At 40.4% G+C, this 25,114-nt stretch overlaps 1 protein-coding gene across 1 annotated transcript; it reads right to left on the bottom strand.

The window, feature by feature from the left end:
• Positions 1-377: 377 nt before the first annotated feature.
• LOC117956835 (CMP-N-acetylneuraminate-beta-galactosamide-alpha-2,3-sialyltransferase 1-like) lies at positions 378-23,229 on the bottom strand. Its single transcript, XM_034892126.1, has 6 exons — positions 22,906-23,229; positions 17,411-17,604; positions 5,607-5,786; positions 2,173-2,218; positions 1,731-1,850; positions 378-587 (listed from the first exon to the last, which is right to left on the bottom strand). Exons 1-6 carry the CDS (start codon positions 23,191-23,193, stop codon positions 414-416), a joined length of 1,002 nt encoding a protein of 333 aa, XP_034748017.1. The 5' UTR covers positions 23,194-23,229; the 3' UTR covers positions 378-413.
• Between the last annotated feature and the right edge of the window lie 1,885 nt (positions 23,230-25,114).

Genomic DNA, 25,114 nt, shown 5'->3' with positions numbered 1-25,114 from the left:
TCAGAAGCAGAGCATGAGGGCCCTGACAGTACCTAGGTAAGGACTACTAGCCAGTCAGAAGCAGAGTATGAGGGCCCTAACAGTACCTGGGTAAGGACTACTTGCCAGTCAGAAGCAGAGTATAAGGGCCCTGACAGTACCTGGGTAAGGACTACTTGCCAGTCAGAAGCAGAGCATGAGAGCCCTGACAGTACCTAGGTTAGGACTTTATGCTTTTTCACTTTTTAAACCTGTAACGTGCACAAAAAAAACATTATATAAAAAGGACTTTAATAATGTTGTCAGACACTTAGAATAATAAACTAAGCCTTTAATTGGCAAAATGAAGCACTTTGAGTGGACATAACTAACAATGCACATTGCCCTATAGGAGAGGACAGCCAAGCCCATATGATGCACATATGGGCTTGGCATCATCTGCCTCTAAACATTTGGATTTTGTGCTTGTCTGCCAACAGCAGAGTGACATTATATTCGTGATCTCCATCATGGACCCCCGTGTGTCGGAAAGCTCCGGCCAAATGGTTCTTCTCCCAGTAGTGGTGCCAGTTTCCATTGCGGTCCGCACCGAATCCAAACACATTGACCTGGAGCAGAGGAGGAACAAAAACCCTGTGTCAGAAGCAAGGTGATGGGAATGTGGGAGAGGAGATAGAGTTCACCGAGCGCTTTCACACAAAATGTAGTGACAACTGACTTTCCTCACTTGCAAAATTATCTTTTAACTTGATGAGCATCATATGTGTAATTTACAGAACATGATTAGGGCCACATGTGGACATTATTCTGACTATACTCAGAGTTCTCAGAACTAGTCACAATAAAATAAATAAAATAAAAAAGATTCTGAGAATTCTGACTTCTGAGAAAAGTCAGAATTCTGACATTTTTCTCAATATTCTGACATTTTTCTCAGAATTCTAAGCTCTTTGTCTTTGTCAGAATTCTGACTTTAAGCTCAGAACTTAACATGACATGACGTTGTTTAAACATACAGTACACGCCAACTTTCTTAAGCCATGTGGCGTGTTACCTTTACGCATTTTATGCTGGATGTAGATCCGTGTGTATGTAAGCGCTGTATAAAGTGGACGTAAACATACAAACCACGTGGCGTGTTATTGCGAGACGAAAGCGAAGGTTTAGGAAATGTCACACGGGGTAGGGTTTAGGAAAAGAAGAATCAGGTTGGATTAAGTGAAAGAAGAAACCACCACCACCACCACCACCACCCACCCCCACCCCGACCAACCTCCTCATGTGGATTTTCGACATTTCATACTCGCTACGGCATGAATTCACACGCAATCACAGCGTAATATAAGTCAATGGACATTAAACGGCATTGAAATACACGTTTAAAAGTGAGTATGTGTCTTGATAACACGCCAACAATGGCATGCAAATCGGCGTGTCATGCAAAAGCCAGATCATGAGATTAGTCTGCACAACTCAAGGACTTTTTTTACATGTGGTCCTAATTCATGGCTCAATTTAAACGGGCTCAAAAACCCTAACCCCATTCACTACCATATTATGAAATAAGTTCCCATTGGAAAGCGGAGAGACTTCGCCTCTCCATATTCAATTTTCAGATCACATTCATTTCAGATTCCTTATTTTTCAAAACACAGTGTTGTGAAAGTGAAATGTACAAGGTTATTCCACTGTTTTGAGGAATTTCAGTAGCTCTCATGTGTCAAGGTCCATCATGCAGTGGTTCAACTCACTTCATCACATATGTGGATGGCAAACAGTAAGCTGAGGAAGCCGGTGGAAGGATACCGTCCGTGACCTTCAAGCCAACTCTCATAGACATATTTGAAAAATGTTGGATTGTAAATCAACACCTGAAAAAGAGTCATATGCTTTATTTTTCACTCCTTTTTCATTTAGTCAAACAGCAGCAAAAGATGTTGTACATTCCTTGAGGAAATGTATTTTAATACTTTCCACCACTAAGAATCAGCATGTAACACTAAAACAACATTAAGTGTTTTGGGATGATATGTTCAACAGTGACATGTTAATGTAAGGTTAGAGTGTCCATGTACTTATGGCAATATTGTGCGCTTATGGATATGTATTTATCCAAACCTTGGATTTAATGGAACATGGACGAGAATACGTCCATTTTTTAAATGTGTGAAAGAAAACCTCCGTATGACTCACCTTGTCTCGGTTTGCCTTTATCCTGGGCGGAACAGGCACATACGTGCTGTAACACAAGAACATTTTGTGCGTCAATTGCCTTGAAAATCATTGAAATTCTATTTTAGCCAATCACGATTCGTCTACAATCACTATCAAATCCACAAAGTGTGAGGATCCATGAATTTAAATGTGGGTTCAATTCTTCTATTAGGGCCCCAGCACCAAGGCCCAAACAGAGGGAATTCTTATTCCTTGTTTTCTAAAAATTAAACCTTTTATCATGCATCTTATCATGCATTTTTTCATATTACACTAATTATTGTAAAAGTAAAGATATATTAGAGCAGTACTTAATTACATTACACATTATAAAATAATTTCATCGTTTGTTAACAGTAAAATAACTTAACTAAAGTTCAATTAACTATCAATTATTTCAATATCATTTAACTGAGGACATAAAAAATATCTTTCCCTTATTCAAACTGTTAGAGGAAAGCTGATCAAATATAATAGTCAGACTGTGAAATCCTCACAGTGACATACGATACGTATGCTGAGTGTCGGATATTTGCATTCTCAGTCATTCCAGTATTAGAAGAAACTGAAAAGTCACAACACAAACATGGCAGGTCTTTGAAAGAAGGATGGGTGCAGCCTCCGCGTCCTGTTGCAATTTTCATATAGGCAAAATGGTTTTTTTCTACAGTTTTTATGAATAAAAAAGGAGCTAGGAGTCACTTGCAGTGAGCTAAAAAAGAGTGAATGTAACGTCATTGTAAATTCTACACCACATCTATGTGCAGACTGTTGGAACTTTAAATGGACGGCATACTAACGACTGAAAAGACAAGTTATGATTACACTGTACGATACAATCCAGACAAATGTTCCCAATTTAAGCATGGTTTATCAAGGCTACTGCTTCTGCAGCAATGTGTCTCATTAAAATTCAAGGATTATACAGACTGGTTTAATGCCGTTTGGATATGTTTGCTGCACAATAACCAGCCCCTGTCTTCCCATTTTGCGATGGATGTGAAAATGGCCCGGCGTGCGTCTGTTGCATTATTTGACTTGCTACACTGTACACCCCATGTCAAAACAGTAGATCCTTCAACACACAGGCGTGACATATTTGCACAGTGCTTAAAATTCAATGTGAGCCACAAACAGTCACTCAAGCGTCCCTTCACACAATTGCGTCCTTTCCCACAGCCCCATTCTCTTTAACAAGACTAGAAAAATGTAACCACATAATTCCCAGCCCTCAGTTAAGATCTAATGGCTACTCTGCTAATGCTGATGTTACTGCCAGTAAAAGGGAAATGTAATGATGCAGAATGATTGCTTGCACATTTATTGAAAACATTTGTTTGGATTTAGCCGTCCTTCTACTGTCTAACATGTTGCCGTGTTTGAGTTCCTGGCAGTGGCTTCATTTTTTGGGGATGTGCAGTAATGAAGCTAATGATAACGAGTCTGGGAGAATGGAGCAGCTGAAGGTGAAATTTACTGGAAGATTAACACTGAGCGATTGTCCTGATTATGGCAATCTGACGCCTAGCAACACAGAGAGAGTGTTGTCATGACAATCTGGTAGTCGAAAGGTGTACTTTGGTTGGAAGCGGAACACATACACGATGATGCATCCTATTGCGTTCTAGGCTTTTACATTTCGAGGACAGTTAGTTTTTAAACTTTTATTTAAAATTTCAAATGGTGTGCTAAAGAAAGGCACCCCTGCTTTTTTGCATATCCAAATTATAAGAGCACACACACACACACATACTGTACACGTATACATATACTGTATGCAAATGTACATACAGTATACATAAACAGTACATACATACACACACACACACACACACACACATACTGTATATACAGACACAAATAAATACATACACACACTCACACAAATACATACACACACACACACGCACGCATATTTTTAATGATACCTTCTAGAAAAAGTAATTATAGAAAAGTGCCTCTTGTTTTGGATCTGTGACAGTCAAGTTAAGAGGGAGATTTGTCTTCATACACACTGTGTCTTAGAGCAGCAGTGTGTAGGATTTAGAAGCATCTAGTGGTGAGGATGCAGATGGAAACCAGGAGCCCTCCCCTCACCCCTCCCATTCCAAACATGTAGTGTATGTGAAAGGATCTCTCTACAGCCACGGTTTGGTTTGTCCTATCTGGGCTACTGTACAAACTCGCTCCCTATGTAGATAACAACGAATCATCTCAACTAATGAAAATTATTCTTGGTTTCAGGTGACTATACCTATACTATACTATAATAATTATGAATCTTATTTTTCATTTCTGCCAATAGATCCCCTTATCAGGGGTGTCAGACTCAATTTACTTGATAGGCTACATACCCCTAATCTGAAGTAGGCCAGACCAGAAGACCTCTCCAGAAAGATCAGAAACTATCTGCCACATAGTTTCTTCTCAGCTCGATGTTGGCACTCACTTCTGCTAAGACGTTAATTAAAGTAATATTACGGACCCGGGGGAGAAGTGCGATATTCCGAGAGAAAGCTCTTCTAAATAATTTCCATGATCAAAGTCGTACATTTTTGGAAAAAGAACTTGGATATTCTCTAAGATTAAAGAGGTGAATTTGGAATTGGAATTCATTACTTCTGCAATTTTCACACTTTCATCCAGTGGGTCTGATTAGACCGGTTCTGGCCCATGAGCCATATTTTTCTTTTTATATTTAATTTCTTGCCTTGTTTTTTTGAATATAGTATTAAAATAATTTTTTTCCTAGATCCACTTTTGGAGCTCGCTTATATTGCCATTGTTTTTTTTTTGTGTGACAATAACATAAGTGTATATATGCCTCTATTTTAAACCTATATTGATAGATTCTTTTAGCTCCTTGGTGCAACAAACGGCTACACAACACCGACACATTATCACCTTTGTGAATTGATATGGCCAAACTGATATTTACACATCTAGAGTTGTGTTTGTGGCCACCTGGTCAACGCAAGTCCAATATAAATTTTCCTTTAAAACACAGTTTTGGTCTCCACCAAACACAGACAACTCCACTATGTCCACAATAATGGTTTATGTGTGTGTTTTTTTTTTTTAAATGTTTTGCTGAAATCAGCTGTCTCCGGCAGATGGAAATGAGTTTGATGAGTTGCGAAGTCGCTGTTAAAACCAAAATAATGAGATGAAAGATGCTTAATTTCTAATTAAAAAACGTCTGAGGGAATATATTTGATCTCTTCTGCAATCAGACTTTAAAACGGATCAAATCTATTTTTTGATTTATCCGGGATTAATAAAGCTGAATTGAGAAACTGCATGGGTGATTAGTCTTTGTAAGTTCTTTTCTAAGAGCAACACCTTTCATTTGATTCATTCATCATATCCAAATATTGATTAGTACAGCTTAAACATTCAACAAGAACACATACTATTTAATAGTGCCCGTGGTTAGGGCGCTAATGATCCACTGCAGGTCCAGAATCTTGAAGGGGATCAGCACCAGAATGGTGGTGTTGTCCAGGTCTGTGGCACTTTCTGGATACATGACATGATGTGTAGTTCTGGTGCCGACATCCTCCTCAAAACCACTGGTGGGTGCTTGGTTCATTCTGCGGTAAAAAGAAGCAGAGATTTTATGTTTTTGCGCAAATGCCATCTTTATCCTTTCCAGGAGGGCTCAAATTGAGATTTATTCCACCCGCGTGTTCTAAAGACGGGAACCGTTTGGCTTTGTGTTCTTGTAATCCCCACAATCAAGAGGGGTTAGTTGGGAAGAATCCACCCAAGTCAGACAAGCCGTATGGCACTGAGATGTTCATATCTAGCCACAATCTCCATTTTGAAAAATAAGTGTAAACATAAAGACATAAATGTCCAAGTTTTTGGACATCCTAACCGCAATTGAGAACAATCCAGTGTCCATTTAGAGCTTAACAATTACCACTTGGCAAGATGTCCCTGTCATTATGTCCAACAACACACACTCGGAGCAGTAATTGGTGGGATTATAGCTGGACAAGGGCAGTTGGTGTTGGCCAGTGGAAAGAAGTGACACAGAGAGGAGATATCTTAAAGCTGACCCCCCCACCCCCATGTGACTAGCATCACCTGTTTGGGCACTCCGGTCTGAGCAATATCAGCCCCGTCATTACGGACTCTGAGATGACAGCTATACAACAACTTGACATTTCCAACCTGAGAATGTCAGGACTCAACACAACATCGTGCAGGAAGTGTCCGTCTATCTTCCAGCTGATGAGAGATGCTTTGCTATTTCCAGCTGCAACATGTAAGATAGGATCATGTGTAAAATGAAACCTCTTGGGTTCAAAATTCACCACGACCTTTAGGAAATAAATCTGTGGCCTGCCTGTAAAATACAGTCTTCGGCAAATAAAAAAAGACACAAATCAATCTTCATTATAAAAATGAAATCAACTTTTATAAAGTTATTTAGCATTTCAATACATTAGCTTTGAATGAGCACAAATTCAATTATTCAAATGCACACAACAACCTTTAATATAACCTTTTTTCATACAAAATAACTAATTTAAAAGCGTTTTGAATAACACTTTGCAATGGGATGATTTAACCAGTACTCACATAGCTCAACAAAAACACTTTTTGTAAAACATGAATTAAATGGAATTAAATGTAAAAGCAATTAGAAACATACATTTTTCATAGAGAATACAATTTTCTTTCGGGGCTAGGGTCTACGTAGTCTGGATCGACCGATCATTTACCGGATAAGAAACAACACACTTTGAGCTAGCAAGCTACACACTGAAAATGACAGGTTTTGGAAATTTAGATCACGCATCAAGGCGTGCCTGCTTTGGTTTTTGGGGGAATTATTGTTAAGCTTTACAAAGAATCTGTTTAAGGAATTTCCTCTAACTGGGACGTTTTGGGACCGATGCGAGGGGATTGCTGTGGACAAAGTACACATGGCGATACACTGGAAAAGGCAAATGAGGTTTAACCATGTATCAAGCTAATTCATTAAGCTCATGTTGCTGTATTGTGTGAACATTTCATTTAATAAAAATGTACGTGGCATTCTCTCTTGCGGGGTGCAAATGTTCCACCAAAACATCTTCCTTCCTCAGACTATTTTGCAGAGCCACCGTTAAAAATGCCAACTGAATGAATCACCCTAACTAATAATGCAACATATATTAAATAAGGCTTTACAAACAGGAGACAAAGAGACATGACGCACAGCTGTCCTTTAATGCAACAGCTAACTAAAGCAATCCAACGAGCTGTGAAATGGTAGGAATTAGTCCAGAGGATGGAAGTGTTGTCACCAGTGATAAAGCTTCCACACCAGATGTGTCTGTGGTTATCATCCACAGCACTGATTATTAGGACACTGCATCATTAGTTGTATCATTCTGGGGGAAAAGGTGCAGTATTTTACAGATAACGATGTGTCATTTTGCCTTAACAGATCTACGAAACTAACACAGACCGATTGGTCCATTTTACATCAGCGACGGAGGAGAAAGAGCAATGGGTATGATCTCCATGAACAAGACATTTATATTTTCCTCTGTTGAGGTTCAGGGAAGCAAAGCCGGGTTTGGCCACTGCTGCATGTTGCTTTATATAGACTAAAACTGCAATGTACCGAAGAAGAGAAGTATTGCCAAGAGGTGTTATGGTTCAATCTCTCAAGAGAAGAACCATTTTTGACAGGACTACGTTGGAGAGTTTCTCTCTAAATGGTACAGCATCTGGGAATTTAAGAATTACTCACCAAATGGATCCCTGCCGCCCAAAGCAGATGAAAAAGGACAGCAGAGGAACACCAGGCCACATCTCCAATAGGATAATGTGAAGAATTCATCACTTCTGCAGCACATTCAGAGATATTTGGCCTTAACACGATTACTTTATGTTAGTCAGTTTTCCTTGGACTAGGCTTTATATAATGTTCTTCCACACACACACACACACACACACAACCGGAAAACAACTATATCCCTTATTTTCTTTTATTGTCTTTGTCCAAAAATGACCAAACTATATCCTATTTGACATTTTACCAGCAGCTGAAAAGGGAAAGGCCCTTCTCTATTGTCTATTGTTGTAGTCAAGACACCAAAGAAGAGTTGGAGTCGAGTCACCATTTCCTACGTTTGAGTCAGAGTCGAGTCATAAGTCCAGAGAATAGCGACTTGAGTTGGACTCGAGTCCAAATCCAGGACTTGAGTACTCCATCACTGCCTATTACACATAAGTCAGAAACTCCATCCAAGTCTGATTCCTATTTCATTAATGCTCAAGTCCAATTTCAAAAATCCTCAAGTCCAAGGCGAGTCCAGAGAATAGCAACATAAGTCGGCCTTGAGTCTGAGTCCAGGACTCCACACTGCTACTGTCATTCATCGACAGTCTGTCATTTCTTGAACGTTTGAGCCATTTTTTGTGTTGCTCAAAAGCGCCTCTTGAGATCTGTAGAAGACCCTTGTCATTACTCACTGCAGGGGTCAATGCTACAATAAAGGGTCTGCAAAGGGCACTGCAGAAGGTTGTTAAGTGGATTCAGTGGGCTGCTCCTTCACTTAATCTTGTGGGGGCGTACGGTGTCAACTGTTCTAAGGAGGTGAATATTTCAAATTGGTCTAATCAATATTTAACTTCTGCTCTAACTCCCCTCTTCGCACGGGAAACGTGTACCAGATGGACTGGAAACAAGCCGAGGCAGATGTATTGAGCATTTGACACAAACGGTCAGGAAACAGAATGTGAAATGAAAGATGTTTTTTTTTTATATTTAAGTGTAATGTGTAGGATCAACATTGTGTGCTTATCAAGCATAAGCGTGTGCCAAGCTTTGAATGTGGCCCTCTGTAATAAAAAATCCGTAGACTTGCTGAGAGGGTCTGTTGCTACCTTCCAGGGAAAGCATGAAACCAGAGCAGATGGCTCATTCTCCGTAGAGGAGTGAAATTCAGAATGGAGGTCCTTCTTCTGATGACAGATGTCCTGACAAGCGATTTGTAGCACGGCTATGGAGGCTACAAGCATAAAGTGCCAGGACATTGAGCATCAAGCAACTTCACTCAATGGAAGTGACTCTTAAAAGCTCAGTTATAGAAATAAAATGTATTTTAACTGTTTTTTAGATTTCATATATCTATGTATCATTGCAGTTTAGTGTCATTCTTGCGTAACAGGCTGGCGTGGGCTTAATTATGCAGCACATCTCCCAGTGTGGATTATGGGCTGCTGCTGCGAGATCTACTGTATGCAATTATTGGTCGAACATTAGGCCACAGTGCTTGGTTATTTATGGATAATATAAAACAGTGTTCAAATTACAGGGTAGTCCTGGGGCGGGGCGTCTCAAATAAAAAGGGAAAAATGATCAACCGTTCGCACGTAGAAAGTCTAATGCTGTAGTGAATGTTTGAGAGAAATGTCCAGTCAACTGTAGTTTGTAATGTGTGCTGCCACTGCGAGCATTGATAACCTTACTGCCCCCCCCACACACACACACACACACACACACACCCACCCACACACACCTTGTCGGCCACAAAAAATACATTTTTGAAGAGATACACCCTCCAGTAAGAATAATTTTATGGTAGTAGTGAACAAACGGGTTCGAGTTTCTCATTTCAACACAGGCCCCCCCCCCCCTCCGCTCCACTGCCCATGTGTCTGACACATTTTAATAACTGATATCACTCGCACCACGCCAGAGACCCTTCTGAATGCCACAGAGTAATTCCAACACTTGTATAAAAATCTGTAAGGGAAAGGTTGCCAATTTCTGAAGAAATAGAGGTTCAGCTCCCAGGGCTTGTAACATGCTAGTTAGCTCAAAATGTTGTTAGCTGGTTGCTGATGGATAGTAACGGCTAGCAGTGGCGAGTGTGTGTGGGCAGGGTTGGATCCAGAATTCCATACTAAAATACTATTTTGCAGGCTGAAACAGCAGGTCAGGTCAGGTTATGTCATTTTAACACTCTTATCAACATGGGAAAGTGGATCGGCTTGCTTTGTGCAAATGCTTTTCTATTGAAAACAACGTTGGCATAGTGTTTTTTGTAAAGTGCTACCGAAGTTAGTTATTGTGTCTGCAGAACATGAAGGAAAACGGTGCTACTAAAGGCATAACACACTTTTTAAAATACCTCAACAACACCGGAAACCTTTTTGTTGGTCACTATAACCGTGAGGTTACATTTTCATATCATTACATCAACAACGGACCGTTTTTTCCACTGTCACATTAGCAAAAGTGGATTTATACACGCCCTAGTCGCACCTGCACCAGGTGCAACACGCTGTGCACTTGATCCCTTAATCTCTAAAATGTCTTTGATCAGACTAAAATCTTAGATCTGTTCAGTTGTGTTCGAATTTCTTGGCTCTTTTTCTTCCTCTTTAAAAGTTAGAAAACTAAGACTGATGCTGATAAATGACTAATGGCGTCTTTAATGTCAAGGCTGCTTGCCTGCCAGCAGCCTGTTGGACATTTTGTCTAATTATTATTCATATATACTTAAAATGCTCAAGCCAAGAACCATGCAAGTCCCCACCATGGCAGATCACGCAGCATGTAATAGCCATCCAACACTTTAAAAGGTCAGCGGTATTTTAGTAGTGTCTCACTTCTTCACATTCACCAGTTCGGTGCCCTCCTTTGTAAGCTTGATTGGGCGCACAGTTTTCAAATGGCTTTAGCAGTTCATGCTGACTAATAATCATGATGTGTAATGAGCGCTGTGTACATTTCTATCAGGTAGGTGAAGCAGTGGGGGCCAGAATGAGGCATCAGCACCAGTTGAGATGAAGGCACAGAGTCTCGGGGGGGGGGGGGGGTTTAAAGGTTGAGACTTTGTAATTAGGAGGGCGAACACTAAACTTGCTATTGCTTTTCATGAGCGGTGTGGTACTCTGCCTGCTGGCTATAGACAGCTCCCAGTTATCCTGAAACCACAGCTGACATCCACCCGGTGTGGACTGATTAAACACCAGCAGCCCTCTGTAGACCAAGAAACCTATGTCTTGTAGGTAAATAGCAGAATGTTGCGATCGATTCTTGATCTAATTGTGAAGAGTTGGAATAGTAAACCCAATGCTGTTTCATTAAAAGTTGAATGCAAGACCGTCATGTAAAATAAAATGTAAAAAAAAAAATAATTGGACCGTTCATCAAGGCAGGCCTGCTTGGTTCTTTCAGAGAATGACTGAAGATTTACGAAGAATAAGTTCACGGCATTCACTCCCTAAATGAAGTTTTGGGACTTATTGGTGGGAATTGCTATTCCCACCCATCAGTCATTGTGCCCACCAATTGCCCTCATCGTGCACAGGATCATTAGCTTGTGTACGACCACCTCATTACAGAGGAGGACCGTAGTTGTAAAGGCACACAGTTGTTGCTCTCACCTTTAGTTTCATCTAAGAAAAAAGTAGTGGTTCATGCAACGTGGCAAAACTGGGGTTGTGGATCCACTTGTAGCTATGTAACTTAATCTTATAATAAAATACAAAAAGAGGAATCATGGCCAAAGACTGAGCCAGAGTGACCTACTAGTGATCCCCCATGGAAATTACTTGGAGTAGAGGCAATGTCAGACTGAAGATAGAAACTGAGTGAAACAACTTGACATCAGGCAATATTTTCAGAGCAATAGGCTCTTTGGAACAAGTGGGCTTCTGTCTTCAGGATAATAGTTTGTCGGACTAATGGACTTTCGGTCCAATGGGAACAATATTCAAATAATGGCCTGTCGGACCAATGGCCAGTCCCCGCCGTAGCGTCGCCGCATGTGCCTCCTGAAGAATGGGACTTCACATCAGGGCTGTAGGAGCTGCCAAGACACCACACGGAGATAGGGAATGGCTGCTTTCAGTGTTGGATGTGTTGGATGCTTGTGTGGATGTACCAGTACATCCACACAAGCAGCCAAGCCGCTTTTGAGACAATATACTACATAAATAACATACAAATAAAAATGAAGGTGTGAGTCACCTGAAAATGCTCTGCAGTACAAATTGGCAGTCATTAAAATTCGTGTCACAAAATGGACATTTGATGGATGATCTTGAATTTCTTACAATGCCCCAGTGGCACTTATTTTGCAGCGTGGGTAGCCCAAGTGCCAATCAAGCCCCAGAACCCCATCGTTCTTTGTGTCACGATAAGAAAAAAGGTTCCCTGAGCAAACGGACACGATTGATTACAGAGTGGAAATGTGAAAACAAAGCCTTGATTGGAACAGTTTTAGTGATGACGGATCTTTAAAAGAACTATTCTCGCTGTGCTATAACAATAAGGAAGAATAATGCAAAAACAAGCTTTCAATAGACGAGCACTGTTCACGCTTTGGGGGACTGATTGGAAGCAAAAAGAGCAGCTCTGTAGTCAGGAGAGGCTGTTGATGGGTAAGAGGCCCTTGTAAGGAGCCCTGAGGAGTATCATTACAGTAATAACACTCTCACAGAGAAAGTATTAAAAAAAAGTGTGTTCTCTACATCTTTTTACCGGTTTTTAAAAAGGTCATCACTACTAGTTACGAGGCGAATTCAGGAGACAGCTAAAGCCAGAAAGCTCCTTTTTTTAGTTGTGTAAAAATCAGTTTTAAAGCCAATTGTGAAACAGGGATCGGGAGTCACAAATGTGACCTCATCTGCTGGCTTTGCAATCCATCTTAATGAAGTTATTTGCAAAGGCTTACATCATAGTTTAGAATATAAGCTTAACTGATCCTCAATTCAGCAATGTAAATATGAATGATGAGACAATCACACACCCAACACAGCATACCGCTTCTCAGATAAAGTGTGCTGGTGTGCCACAGAGCGCACAAAAATACTGAGAGAGAGATGTGAGTGATTTCACAAAATGAATCCTTTTTTGTCTAGATTGGGAAGGCCCAGCGTTTCAGTGAAAAATGTACCCTAGACATTTCATAAAAATGTATGTTAGACAGAGTGCTGCCCTCAAGCATGTTGCCCGAGCTTTGTGAAATATGTATTCCACACCTAGGTGTTCAACCATTTGTTTTTGTGTAGCTAAGGTGACCTTTTGGCTCGGCACAATGGCCGCCAATCAAGCACGACTCCAAATGGGATTCTCAGGCCTGAATGAAGAAAAATAAAATGACAAATTTCAAGAGCACGCTCTTGCAGGAAAGTATTCTGCTGATTGCAAAGAATAACTCTTGTCTCCTGCCATCCAATAATTGAATTGGTAGACAATGCCATGCTGCTGTCGCAGCGGGGACCGCTAAAGAAGATAAGTGCAGTAATGTGGCTTCATACAGAAGCAACATGTCACAGCAGGTTGCCAAAGCCGCGCTGTGATAAATTAAGAGCCATGCGAGAATACCGCACCAAATTTGCTTTTGGATATTTAAGCAGCGCTCCGGTTACTCTCCTAATAAGATCTTCGTCTCAGCCACATCATCATGAAGCCCATTTGCCATCAATCGTAACAGAGCCACCTGATGTTGATATAGTATGCAGTTTGAACCCTTCCCTTGCCATTTTATTTGAGTATGCAAATTCTGGGTGTAAAGTCAATTCACGGTGCCCTTTAAACTTTACCCTAGGGCCCTTTAAAATTCCCACAAGAGAAACAGTTTGCAAAATTGAATGTTGACACTAGAAAATGGGGAAAGTACTTTCTGGAGGGCTGCCAAAGAAGCCATGCACTGTGAAAAGGCCAACTTATGTCTTTTCATTTGATCGCATTAACAGTTAGTAGTAGTTGTTATGGTTTTGTTATGTTATTGTAGTGCACGTTATAATTATTTCATCTGGTCAAAATGTTTGTCTAAGGAAGTGGTTCTGAGGAGTGGGGAGGTTCGTGGGTGGGGGGGGTGTCCCGTGATAGAATCCGTTATGATTTGACGATGGTCATTGCTTACTCCCCCCCCCCCCCGACTCCTTTCCTGGTTCTCCTTCTCCATAAACCTGAAATCAAGGATTTTTTCCCCGCTCCAGATCTCCCACCGTGGTCAGAAAGATCAGGAGAGACACTTTGTTTCTCTCACTATGACTCTAGAGTCGGTACACGCTCTGAAGCTAATCGCCATCGCTCTCCCATTCGCTCCATCACACACACTCCCCACACACCGGCCGGCCCTGCTAGTCTCTTAAAGAGACACACACACCAACGTACAAGTAAAAACTTCAGGCCACTATGGTGAAAACTCTACGTGAAGCCTCCGCAGAAGCTTAAATCAAGTTATAAGCGTCTAGATCAAGAGTTGGTGTCGGTTATGTTGGTGGTACAGATTTTTTTTTTTTTTTACTAAATAGGAAGATACAATTTTTGATTGGATAAGAAGTTGGTTGAGTTAGACTTTGAACATTTCACACTATTGGTTCTCAAAGGTTACTTATTATTCAGTTTGTCTCATTTTTGTAAAAAAAGGCTTTCAATGAATATTCTTTATTATAGTTTTCGTAGACAAAATTAATACTATCTATTTGCATTGTTACGATGCTGTTCTAATTGAGATGCAGGCACACTGCCACTGTGGACACCAACTGTGGAAATACTGCCACACAAGAGCAGTCACTCAGAGTTATTCACTTTGCTGTTTTTGTCTGCTCCATCAAGTTGCATTATTAAATTAGTTTCTGCTTATTCATAATATGTTTGCACATGATTACAGTTTTTGTTAAGCCCCTCACCTTTAAGTTAAACTTTGCATTATACTTAATTGATCACAATGCGAGACCATAGTCTACTGGACCAGTTTGGTTTGTTGTTGGGTCCAAATTGTTCTTTTTAATCTCCCCAGTGTGTTGGAGCTGCAGAGACGTGTGATTCCACTATCTCTGGCTTCCACTCCTTACAGTTAGCTGGATTTCCACATTTGCTAGATAAAAGCGTCAACTTTTGGGCCAGTTGTTCATTTTATCTGCAATCAAATTCAAAGTGGAAATGGTGATGGTGTGTTCTTTTGCCCTAAGTTTCCCTTCTATAAGATAGCAAAAAAGGCCATTGTGTGCATCGGCCTACCAATTAGTATGTACTCAAAGAACAAAAACATAATCCACATCTAATTTTCATATTGACTTCTTGGTACTTCAAACAACATATCCGTACACATTCTGCTTAATTTAAAGTCTATCAAGCTTATTTTTTGTCAGGCTGATGTACAAAATCTCTTTTATGACTCCAATCTTTTGCAAATCCATTGCAATCTGCTGAGCAAACAAAAGGCTTTAGCCGCTACTCCGATGCATTTAATATTCATAAAGATCTAAAAAGGAGGCTTTAGATGATCTAGGAGGATTGCATTGTGGGTATTAGAAAGACATTTGTTTTCAGTCTCTGGACTGTGTTACCTTATGATTTTGAGCCAATATCCTATCAATGTCACTGATTTGACACATTCACTTTAAAAATTAGTACTATGTGCAGTTGCTTAAGATATATAGTATCTTCAATAACCACTCTGTGCAGGAACAATTTTAGGATACTGATTGAATTTTTTTTTAGATAGATAGCAACAGATTGTGACATTATTCCAAATTGTTCTAGAATATTCTAAGAGCAATTCAACAAAATTGGCAAAACGTGGACACTTGGCTGATTGCGCGCCTGGACATTCACACCGGTCACAAAGCGATCCGACTCTCCCCTTAGCTATCTCCCGCTCTTCAAAATAAGTAGACAGGTACTGGTAGTTGTAGAGTGTGTGTGTGTGTGTGTGTGTGTGTCCGTTGGCCTCTCTCTCTCTCTCTCTCTCTCTCTCCTTGTGCCTGACCGCGTGTCTCGCTGTGAGAAGTCAAGACAGCCAAAATCCCCATGAAAACTAGGTGTTTTATTTTGAAAGGTTTTATTTTTGTCAAGTTTTCAGATGCACCGTCGTCTTCCTGACTGTGATGACCTGCCTGGCTTGACGCGTTCGCTCGCCTCTCGCGCTACAAATTGAGGAACGACAAACTATCGTTGAAGCAGACCGTTCCACGCTCAAGGTGGACGGACAGCTTGGAAAACATGGGCGCCGAAATAAAAATAGCTGTGCTACGCGGCCATGCACCAGACAGCTTACATGTCTGGCGTGTTTTCACTATAATTTGCATTTTCGGCCGCTGCAGGTCAGTATCAATAACTAGTGTTAATTGTAACAAAGCCTGCCAGGCTCAGATGGGTGACTTGTCCAGCATGGACAAATTTAATGGGCATTGACCTGAATCCTAAGCGAGAAGTTTCGTTTACACTTTAAAGTCCAAATTAACTTCCTTTAAAGCCAACAGCACTCCCATGACCCCTCCAGAAAACCAGTTCTCAGTCTTTTCTTTATGGCCCGTAGCAGCCGTTTTTTCTAAAGAAATAGGAACGAATGTGTCATAACCACTTGACTTGACTTTGTCACACAGTAGAGAAATTACTGCATGGACAGGAGAAGCTCACAGCCAACCGGGGGAAGTCGAGGCATGCAGACAAGAGAGAAGCCCAGAGAGAGTCCAGTGAAGCATTGGAACCAAATATTTCATCATGATGGATTGGAAATACTTCAATATGTGGCAAGGGAATTCATATGAAGTAAAATGTATCCACAAACAGATTTCTCTCGGCACAGCTAGCAGAAGAGATACATCTGTCAGACAGGTTGCTCGCGTCACAATACATACAGCACGCTCAGCCATCACTGGAAAAGAGCTTCTAAATGATCTTGCTGGTCTCCGAAGTTTATGGCGTTGCTGTGGCCATTCCTTTCACTGTCTATGGACACTACACTGAAATGAAAGTATGAATATGTACGCCAACTAAAGCCAAAACATGCTTTAAATTCCTATTTTTAAATGTAAATATTTGCTGGTTTTTACAATCGTATATGATGGTAAACTGAATATCAATGGGTTCAGATGTGTCGGTTGGACTGTAGGGAACTGTGATTGGCATATTTCAGTATGCATTTCATTTCATTGTTTCATCTCCAAAAAAATAAAAAAATAATAAAAAAGTGGCCAACCCAGCTAAATGATTGATTTGTTTCTTGCTAGCTTTTTGGGCTCGTCTCCGCAATGTTACTGCAATATGTCCAAGACCTCAGCATTGACTTTGGTAGGAACCAATCATCGTAACGGATTCAAATTTGGCAAAAGTTAAACAAATAAGACCCAAGTTATAAGATGATCCTTTAAACCAAAAATGCGGTTAAAGCAGCAGAACTGAAACAAGTTCATAGTAAATGTCAAAACAAAAATCCCACCCCAGACTGAAGTGCTAACTGACCTTATGATGAAATCCATGGAGTCGATGAGGGGGCCATAGTGGGTCCCCTTCAGGTTCCCAGAGTTCCCCACCACGGCGCAGGTCCTGCAGCGCTCGGGGCTGGCGTCCACGTAGAGCACCTCATCAGGAACGACTTGGAACAGCTCCTCCACCACTTCACTGAAGTTGGCTGGCTGGCTCTCTGACTGCAGCCACTGGTGACACAGCAGCAGAGACAGACCTCAGAGAGGGAGCGACACGCGGCTCCAGGGCTACTTTAAGTTGAAGTGATTGAACAAGGGCAGCGGAGCTCGAGACGCCGAGCACATTTCTGAAACAACCTCAGAGGCGGCTAAGCTTGGTGCGCGGGGGCTCTTTTGGCCAGGCCTTCTTCGGGTGCCTTTGAACTCGGAGAGACAGCAAATGAATGCAGGAATGTGTGTGCAGCGTATACTGCTATATGTGGGGCTGGAAACACTGAACGGATACAGAATGTTCTGCAATCTCAAGAGTTTTAAGGACTCATGCTTTAAATATCGCTGCTATCTGGTGAATGCCTTGTGTGTCCAAAACTGTTGCTTTATGAGACATGAAAAAGGCTCACTTGAAAACAGTATATCAAGCAGTTTACCTTCATATGAAATCACCACATAACCCGACGTAAAGGTGACTAATAGCATTGAGTTATGAAAAGATATAAAAAAGACAAAATATGAAGGTATAAGGTTTCTGCCCTACAGCCAGAAAAAAACCCAGATTATTTATTATATAAAATGTATTGGACAGGTTTTCTTGCAAATGCAAAACTGAAATCTGAGGAAATGGCATTAATGTCTCATTGGAGGAAAGAGCCCGGGTACACCTGGAAGTCCCGCAGCCCCAAACATCTGGCCAGGGAGCCGTTGATATTTGACATTTGCCTCATCAAGTTTCAAGCATTTCCTGAAATGAGTAGTGACAGGAGGCAACACTGCAGTCATTTTCTATTCTTGCCTTAATTGGACATGGTGTGAGGTGAATGTAGGAATGCCTAAGGCGCTGGATGCATCCCAGACTAAGGTAAGATAATTGCAGACATAAACTCTGTGAATAGACTTTAATTTAGAGAGTTGTACTGGGATGTACTGTAATATTGCATATACAGTATATATTAAATTGCATGCAAAGTACCAGTCAAAAGTTTGGACATGCTTTCCCATTTAAATGAATGTGAAAACGTATCCAAACTTTTGACTGGTACTGTATATATACTGAATATATATATATTGGTTGGACATGATGAAATTGATGGTGCTATGTAATTAGTTATATATCCGACATGAATTTTAATTGACAAGAAAGTGGATTTCAACAAGAAATTCTCCATAAAACAGCTATGTCTATTAATCTTGGTTTCATTTTTATTTCACGCTGGGTGTTTAATGATCCCTGTGGATGACTGGCCAACTGTAGGTGGCATCACATCCATTAAGATATTTCCAGTGGAGCGAGTTTAATACAAGGATATGTTTTAGCTCCACTAACAGTCGGTACCAGGTTTATGTGTCAGTCACTTGGAATCCCGGGGTTTTTCCCCCTGGAGCAGCCATTTAACGCCGACACTGGGCAATCACACAGATGACAAAATCTATCAGAGAAGGAGCAGAGATAACAATTCGTGCACTGACTGCAGTGTCAGGTAGTGTCCAAGTCAACGCTAGATCCGACTTTACTTCACTAACTTGCAAAGGAAAGGCTAAAAATGCAACCAACACACTCTCACACCCATCAGTTGCAATAACGGCAACCTGCACAATTGGTTCATTTACATTATAGCATATATTTAGCAAATTACTCAAGCAGCTGCACATTTTGTTTTCCCATCCTGTATATATTTAATTATTTGTTCTTATATTTTATTATTATTATTTAATGTATATTGTATGTATATTTTTTCCTATGTGCTGCTGTAACACCGTAATTTCCCATTTTTTGGGATCAACAAATGTCTATCTATCTCTCTATGACTCTAGTCACCTAAGGAGGCTTGGTCAGGACCCCCTTTGGAGTAATTTTCAACATACAGGATAGTCTGATAGATTTTTTCAGACCACCGCGTTCTCCTGGGTGAAAGGCCGGTGTTTGTTGGACCCATCCTACTCTGACCATGGATGTGTTATATTAACTGGATAGCAGATCCCAAAATGGCGTCCATTTAGTACAACGGGGTGGCTCGCCTGGCGCAAAAAGGTTTCTCAGCTGCTGGGTTTACAGTTTAGTATCTGTTCTGGCTGCACCTTCTTCTCTACTTCACTATTTTACTTCAAATATGGATATTTAGACTTCATCCCAACTGTATGTTCTTGCTCTGCACACCCATATAAGCATTATTTTATTTTAATTCATGTAACTAATAACTCAACTTTACCACACGTTTTTAATTGTTTCTGTGCTGTATTCATTTAAGCTGGGAACTTTGCACCTAATTTTGTACTACTTGGGTACGACAATAAAGGAATCTTGAGTAGTAGTGACTTTTCTAGGCAAGACGGAAGTTTTATAAAACTAATATAATCCATGGATTACAAATTCATAACTCAAAAGAGTCACAACCGACCTTGTTTACAGTTTGAAGTGTCCCCAGCGCACCGGTTTACGTGGGAGTATCAGACGCTTAGGGCAACAGATCAAGCTCCCTCATTTTTGGACAAGTTATGTGAGAAGGGATTGATATAATATATTAAATGTTGCATGTAAAAACTATTTCTCGAGGATTGTCGCCACCATGACATTTCAGGCAAACAGGGGCGATTCCAGGGAGTCAGTGCCAGGGAAATCCCATTCCACCACATCTTGCCATTTTCACATTTCTATTTTTTGTTTGCATTAAACAAAGAAGACATTAATTAGTGAGCTTCACACGTGTTGGTGGGGTATATTTTTGTGAACTTTTGGTTGGGCCGGGTTAGCCGTTACTCCCTTCATGCTAAGCTAAAGAAAACATCTGCTGGAGCTAGCTTCCATGTTTCGCATTGATGCATTAGAGTGGTATTGATTTTCTAATCCAATTTTATTTTCTGATTTAGAAAAAGGTGACCAAACTAGTGACCAGAGGTGTCCTGATGATACTAATTGGTTTCTTTATTTTCCATGACCATGATACAAGTGATAAAAAAAAAAAAGCATGAATAGTCGATTACAATTTCAAGCTCTTGTCATATGAAACCCTATTTGCAGCTATCTTTAGGGGCTGGGGAAAGACATAACCCTTCATGTATTCTTAATCATTAATGATTAGATCAGTTTACTGAAGGCTAGATATTTTCCTTAATAGTAGGGGTGGGAATCACCAGAGGCCTCTCCACATCATGTTACTAAAGATACGATTTTATTGCAATTTAATAAATATGGCAATTTCCTGCGATATATAGTAACTGATCGCCTTTAATCTAGTCTGGCTTTGCCAGACCCTCCTCCCGGGCACGTTGAAGGGGGGTCTGACTACTCCTCATAGCATTTGGGGATGGGAGGCAAACGTGCTCTAGGGTAATGGCATTTATTAACCTTTGTGTTGTCTTCTCGTCAAAATTGAAAATCAACACTTTTGTTGATGCTTTTTATTAATGTTTGACTTTTTCTTACATTTTTGTCCCTTTTTCAGCACTTTTTTCAATGTTTGTCACTTTTTAAGTTTTCAACACTACGTTACACTAACTTATTTTAGATTTACAGTTATTTATGGAATTTAGGGTCAATAAATCTCATTTATAGGAAACGATACCTAATGTTTGAGTTAGAAAAGCAAAAATTAGGAATTAATTAGACTCAAATTAAAGGAATGGATGATGTTGGATAATCAACACTTAACTTTTAAACAATGCTATTTTGAAACAACATTTTTTTTTTCAAATGCTATACAATTGAATAAGACCCCCGTAGAGATTTGTACTTGCCAAAGAGCGTAGTGTGGAATCAATCATGTTTTCATTGGTTGTTAAAAATAACATTGATAAAAGGAAAACGGGTCAATTTGACCCGAGGACAACATGAGGGTTAAACCAATCAGAATCGTCATGGGCGGTGCTAATCTCAGCACAGAGCTGCTGCAAGATAAACCAAATGTGATTGGACAGATAGTCTAGCGAGCTTTCTGGATTTACCCTGCAGAGATCTGAGTACCAGGTGACAATAGTCCTCAGATTGGACAGATAGTCTAGCTAGCTGTCTGGATTTACCCTGCAGATTAGCAACCTGAGGACCAGGTAACCATAGTCCTCAGATTGGAAAGATAGTCTAGCTAGCTGTCTGGATTTACCCTGCAGAGACCTGAGGACCAGGTAACCATAGTCCTCAGAAATCCACCCAATTTAAAATTCCAACTCAAAGAAAGTGGAAGGAAACTGAAAATGCATGTGTTGGGACGGAATTTCCAGCAACACCTGATCAATCCCGGAAGTGGAACACGAAGAATATAGACCACCATTTTTTGTCAAATCTTTTCTTCAAATTTTTCTTCAAATAACATTTGTTTATGGAATGCAATGAGTCTCTACTAGAAAACAATTAAAAGTGGAATTGGGATTTGTTATTTTGTCATAAGGTTATAATTCATGTTAAAAATCCACTAGGAAAAAAACATATGTGGTTATGTCCAGAATAATGTTATGAATTGAGTCAAGAAGACATGTTTATCACATACAATAAGGTAAGGCTGTTGATTTTCAGGTAGAAAAAAAAAGTACTAACTTGTAAAATGTTTCTTCTTGTAAAAATTTGAATACAATACAAGGGTTAATAGTCCTACAGTTGGGAACAACTGTAGTTAAGCAATATGCATGAACAGAAGTGGCCTTATTTGCAACGATGCAGATTACAGAGGATAAGTTATGGTATCAATGACATATATACACCTTATCAAATTTGATTGAAAATATCTCTGTCTATACATGTGGTAAAGATGGGTGAGAGTAAACAACTATTTCAAAATCCAGCATCTTATTTGTTATATGTGAACAAACTGTGCGTGGGAGTTTGCTTCACAACTTGATTCTGGTGAAGATCCCCTGGATTTGAAACAATCAATGTGGCAAAAACAAACACTTCTTGGGAGCATGAGCTTCCTTTTCACTACCCCATGTGCTCTAAGAAGCTGAATGTGGGAGATTTTCAACTGGGGGTCCTCAGAGGTATTGCAGGTGGGCCGTCAAATTACATTAAGATTAGTATTGAACTTTCCCCCCCCCCCCCCCAAAGATTTTGACATGTCTGAAGATCCATTATAAATCTAAAATGTTATCATTTGTGGAAAACAACATTTTATTTACACATTAAAGATAAGCTGACTGTAGGTAGGGTTGTTACTATGGTAGCAATACTGTTAAGCTTAAGCATTTAACGCCATTTAATGCAACTAAGGTATATACAGTACATGGAGCCCTACTCAGTCTCTTTCAGCTAAGGGCTTCTGGGCCTAAAAAACGTGAAAGACCCCTGCTCTGTAGGACACAACTCCCCTGAACACATCCCCTGGGTCTTACCTGCCACCATTTAAAGGTTTCATCAGAGAGCACGCTGTTCTCCCTGGTCATCAGAGGGTGGACCGACTGATTGAAGTGCTCAGCAAACCAAGGATCCTCGTCCTGCTCCATCATGCACTGGTGACAGGCACATAGCCCTTTGGAGAGAAAGCTGTCCGACAGGCGAAACGCATGCTTGAAGTAGAGTGACGGGTCCCCGAAAGTGTAACTGAACAGGAATGTTGTAAATGTAATGATGCAAAACAGGAGGGCAAAAGTCCTGATTTTCCTCCGCTTGTGTAGAGACATGTCCTTACAGTCCAAACCAGTTGGTCTCAAATATATCACCGCTGTCCAATGAGCATTCCCTGTTATTGTTCAGACAACACAGGACTGGGTTCATGAATGTCCTTCACCAAATGTCTTGACGTGGTTTCTTTGCAGATTCATCCAAACCAAAGAAGTTAAATCCACCGATTCTGTCAGCTGGATGGCCTCTGGTTAATCAACTCTCAAATGTTGACTCTGCGGGGTGAGTGACCGACGTCCTATCCATTCTTCAATGATCCACCTAAAAAGCAAATACAAGGACATTTTTGTGACACACACACACACAGACACTTGGGAAAAACAGCTGGTGGAGCTCTAACACTGTTTAAACGTATAAATACACAAGGGAGTGTAAATAACACACGTCGCAGTATTCTTGTTAAATTATTCTGTGATTTCACAGCACTAACCCCTTTCATGATGACAGCATCACACTCCAAGATGACAATTTCACACTGATTTTTGCTATGCATGACTGCATGTTTCATTTGCAGTGCTATGTTTATTGCTCTATTTTTTGCAAGACCAAATTACACAGGATGTAGTAGTCTCTCAGCTCTTAAAAAACGACCATCAAACACCAAAAGTGTCTGGATTGATTGTGTAAATGATGAGTTTTCCTGGAACAAACGAGCAGCAACCTTGTGGGCAACAACCCTTCCCAGCTCACTGTTCAGGACACGTCAATAACTGCGAAGAGCTTTGTAAATGGAGATCAAATCATTGAAAAAATGGGATAATAGCAGAATGAGTCAGTGATAAAGGAACACATTCCACAATCCCAATTCCTAACAAGTGTCCATTTGGAAACCATCTGCAGTCATGTTGCTCTTTCACACCAGTGGGTATATAAGTTAAACCTGGTGAGAAAGATAATGGAATAGCTCAACTAATGTGGATAAATATTTTTTGCAACATTGCAACAAAATTACAAAAGATCTCTCTCATATTAAAAACTATAGAAAAGAATTTAAACATCTGGAAATATCACATATTTGTAAAAGTACCAAATACTTAGGTAAATGGACAAACACTTAAAATGGATAGCTAACCTGGATAAATGGCTAAATAAATAAATGGCTAATAGCAAAAAAATAATAGATACTGAAAAAGATTAAATTGGCTAAAAGAAATGTGATGCAAACTCGACCAAGCCAACCTAAACACAGACATCACACGTTGAGGACGTTACATCGGATCAGGGGCGGATTTAGTCATTTTGAGGCCTAAGGCAAACACAGGCGTGGGGCCCTCCACAACCCTTGTTCTCCCCCTTTTCACTCCTTTTTCCACTGTATAGGAGCCAAGACCTTATCTTTTCTCCATTACTTCATTTGCAAGTAAAAGTTACTGCTTGTAAATCTGCGCCCCTCTTGATTTCTTGAAAAAACTCTGTCCCTGACTTGTTGTGGTCCCCTCTGCACTACTGAGCAGCGCTCTCTGTCTGACAGCTGTTTTGGCCAGAGTGCTGGATCATCTTCATCAAAACACATTGATTAGGGTGACTGCTCCTCACGGGGTCTAGTGGCTGAGTAATAGGTGTGTCACCATCTTCGTCACTGCCATAGTTATCATCATGGACAGTGAAAGCAGCAGTTCCATAACCATATCCGTTCGAAGAATCCTGTTAGGTTTTCTTATATGTAGACCCCACATCGCTAGAGCAACCTGGGCTGACGCTGCCGGTGGGTAGCACCTCAGTGTTAGCATTGCTAGCGCAAGCAGCGGCTTCTTGCTGCTCTTTAGTAACGTAACGTTAGTGTTGTCAGTCGCCGTCGTGAAAAAGGTTGATACCTTTGGAAGTTTTGCTAAAAAAGTTCTGCTTTTTCCCGCTTCTTCCTTTTTATTCAGAACCACGTCGGTAGCTTTTGCTTCATTTTTCATATAATTAATTGGTAAA

This window comes from Etheostoma cragini, chromosome 14, assembly GCF_013103735.1.
Source record: "Etheostoma cragini isolate CJK2018 chromosome 14, CSU_Ecrag_1.0, whole genome shotgun sequence".
NCBI classification, from domain to species: domain Eukaryota; kingdom Metazoa; phylum Chordata; class Actinopteri; order Perciformes; family Percidae; genus Etheostoma; species Etheostoma cragini.
Note: the sequence above shows the minus strand (reverse complement) of the source record. Positions and strands in the feature narration are given on the sequence as shown.

Excerpts from the sequence above, each read along its gene's own strand:
- LOC117956835 (XM_034892126.1), bottom strand. The coding sequence starts at position 23,193 with ATGTCTCTACACAAGCGGAGGAAAATCAGGACTTTTGCCCTCCTGTTT. Across the intron at positions 2,219-5,606 it reads ACCACGGGCACTATTAAATA|CACGTATGTGCCTGTTCCGC; the intron begins GTATGTGTTCTT and ends CTTGTGTTACAG. Across the intron at positions 588-1,730 it reads CCATCCACATATGTGATGAA|GTCAATGTGTTTGGATTCGG; the intron begins GTGAGTTGAACC and ends CCTCTGCTCCAG.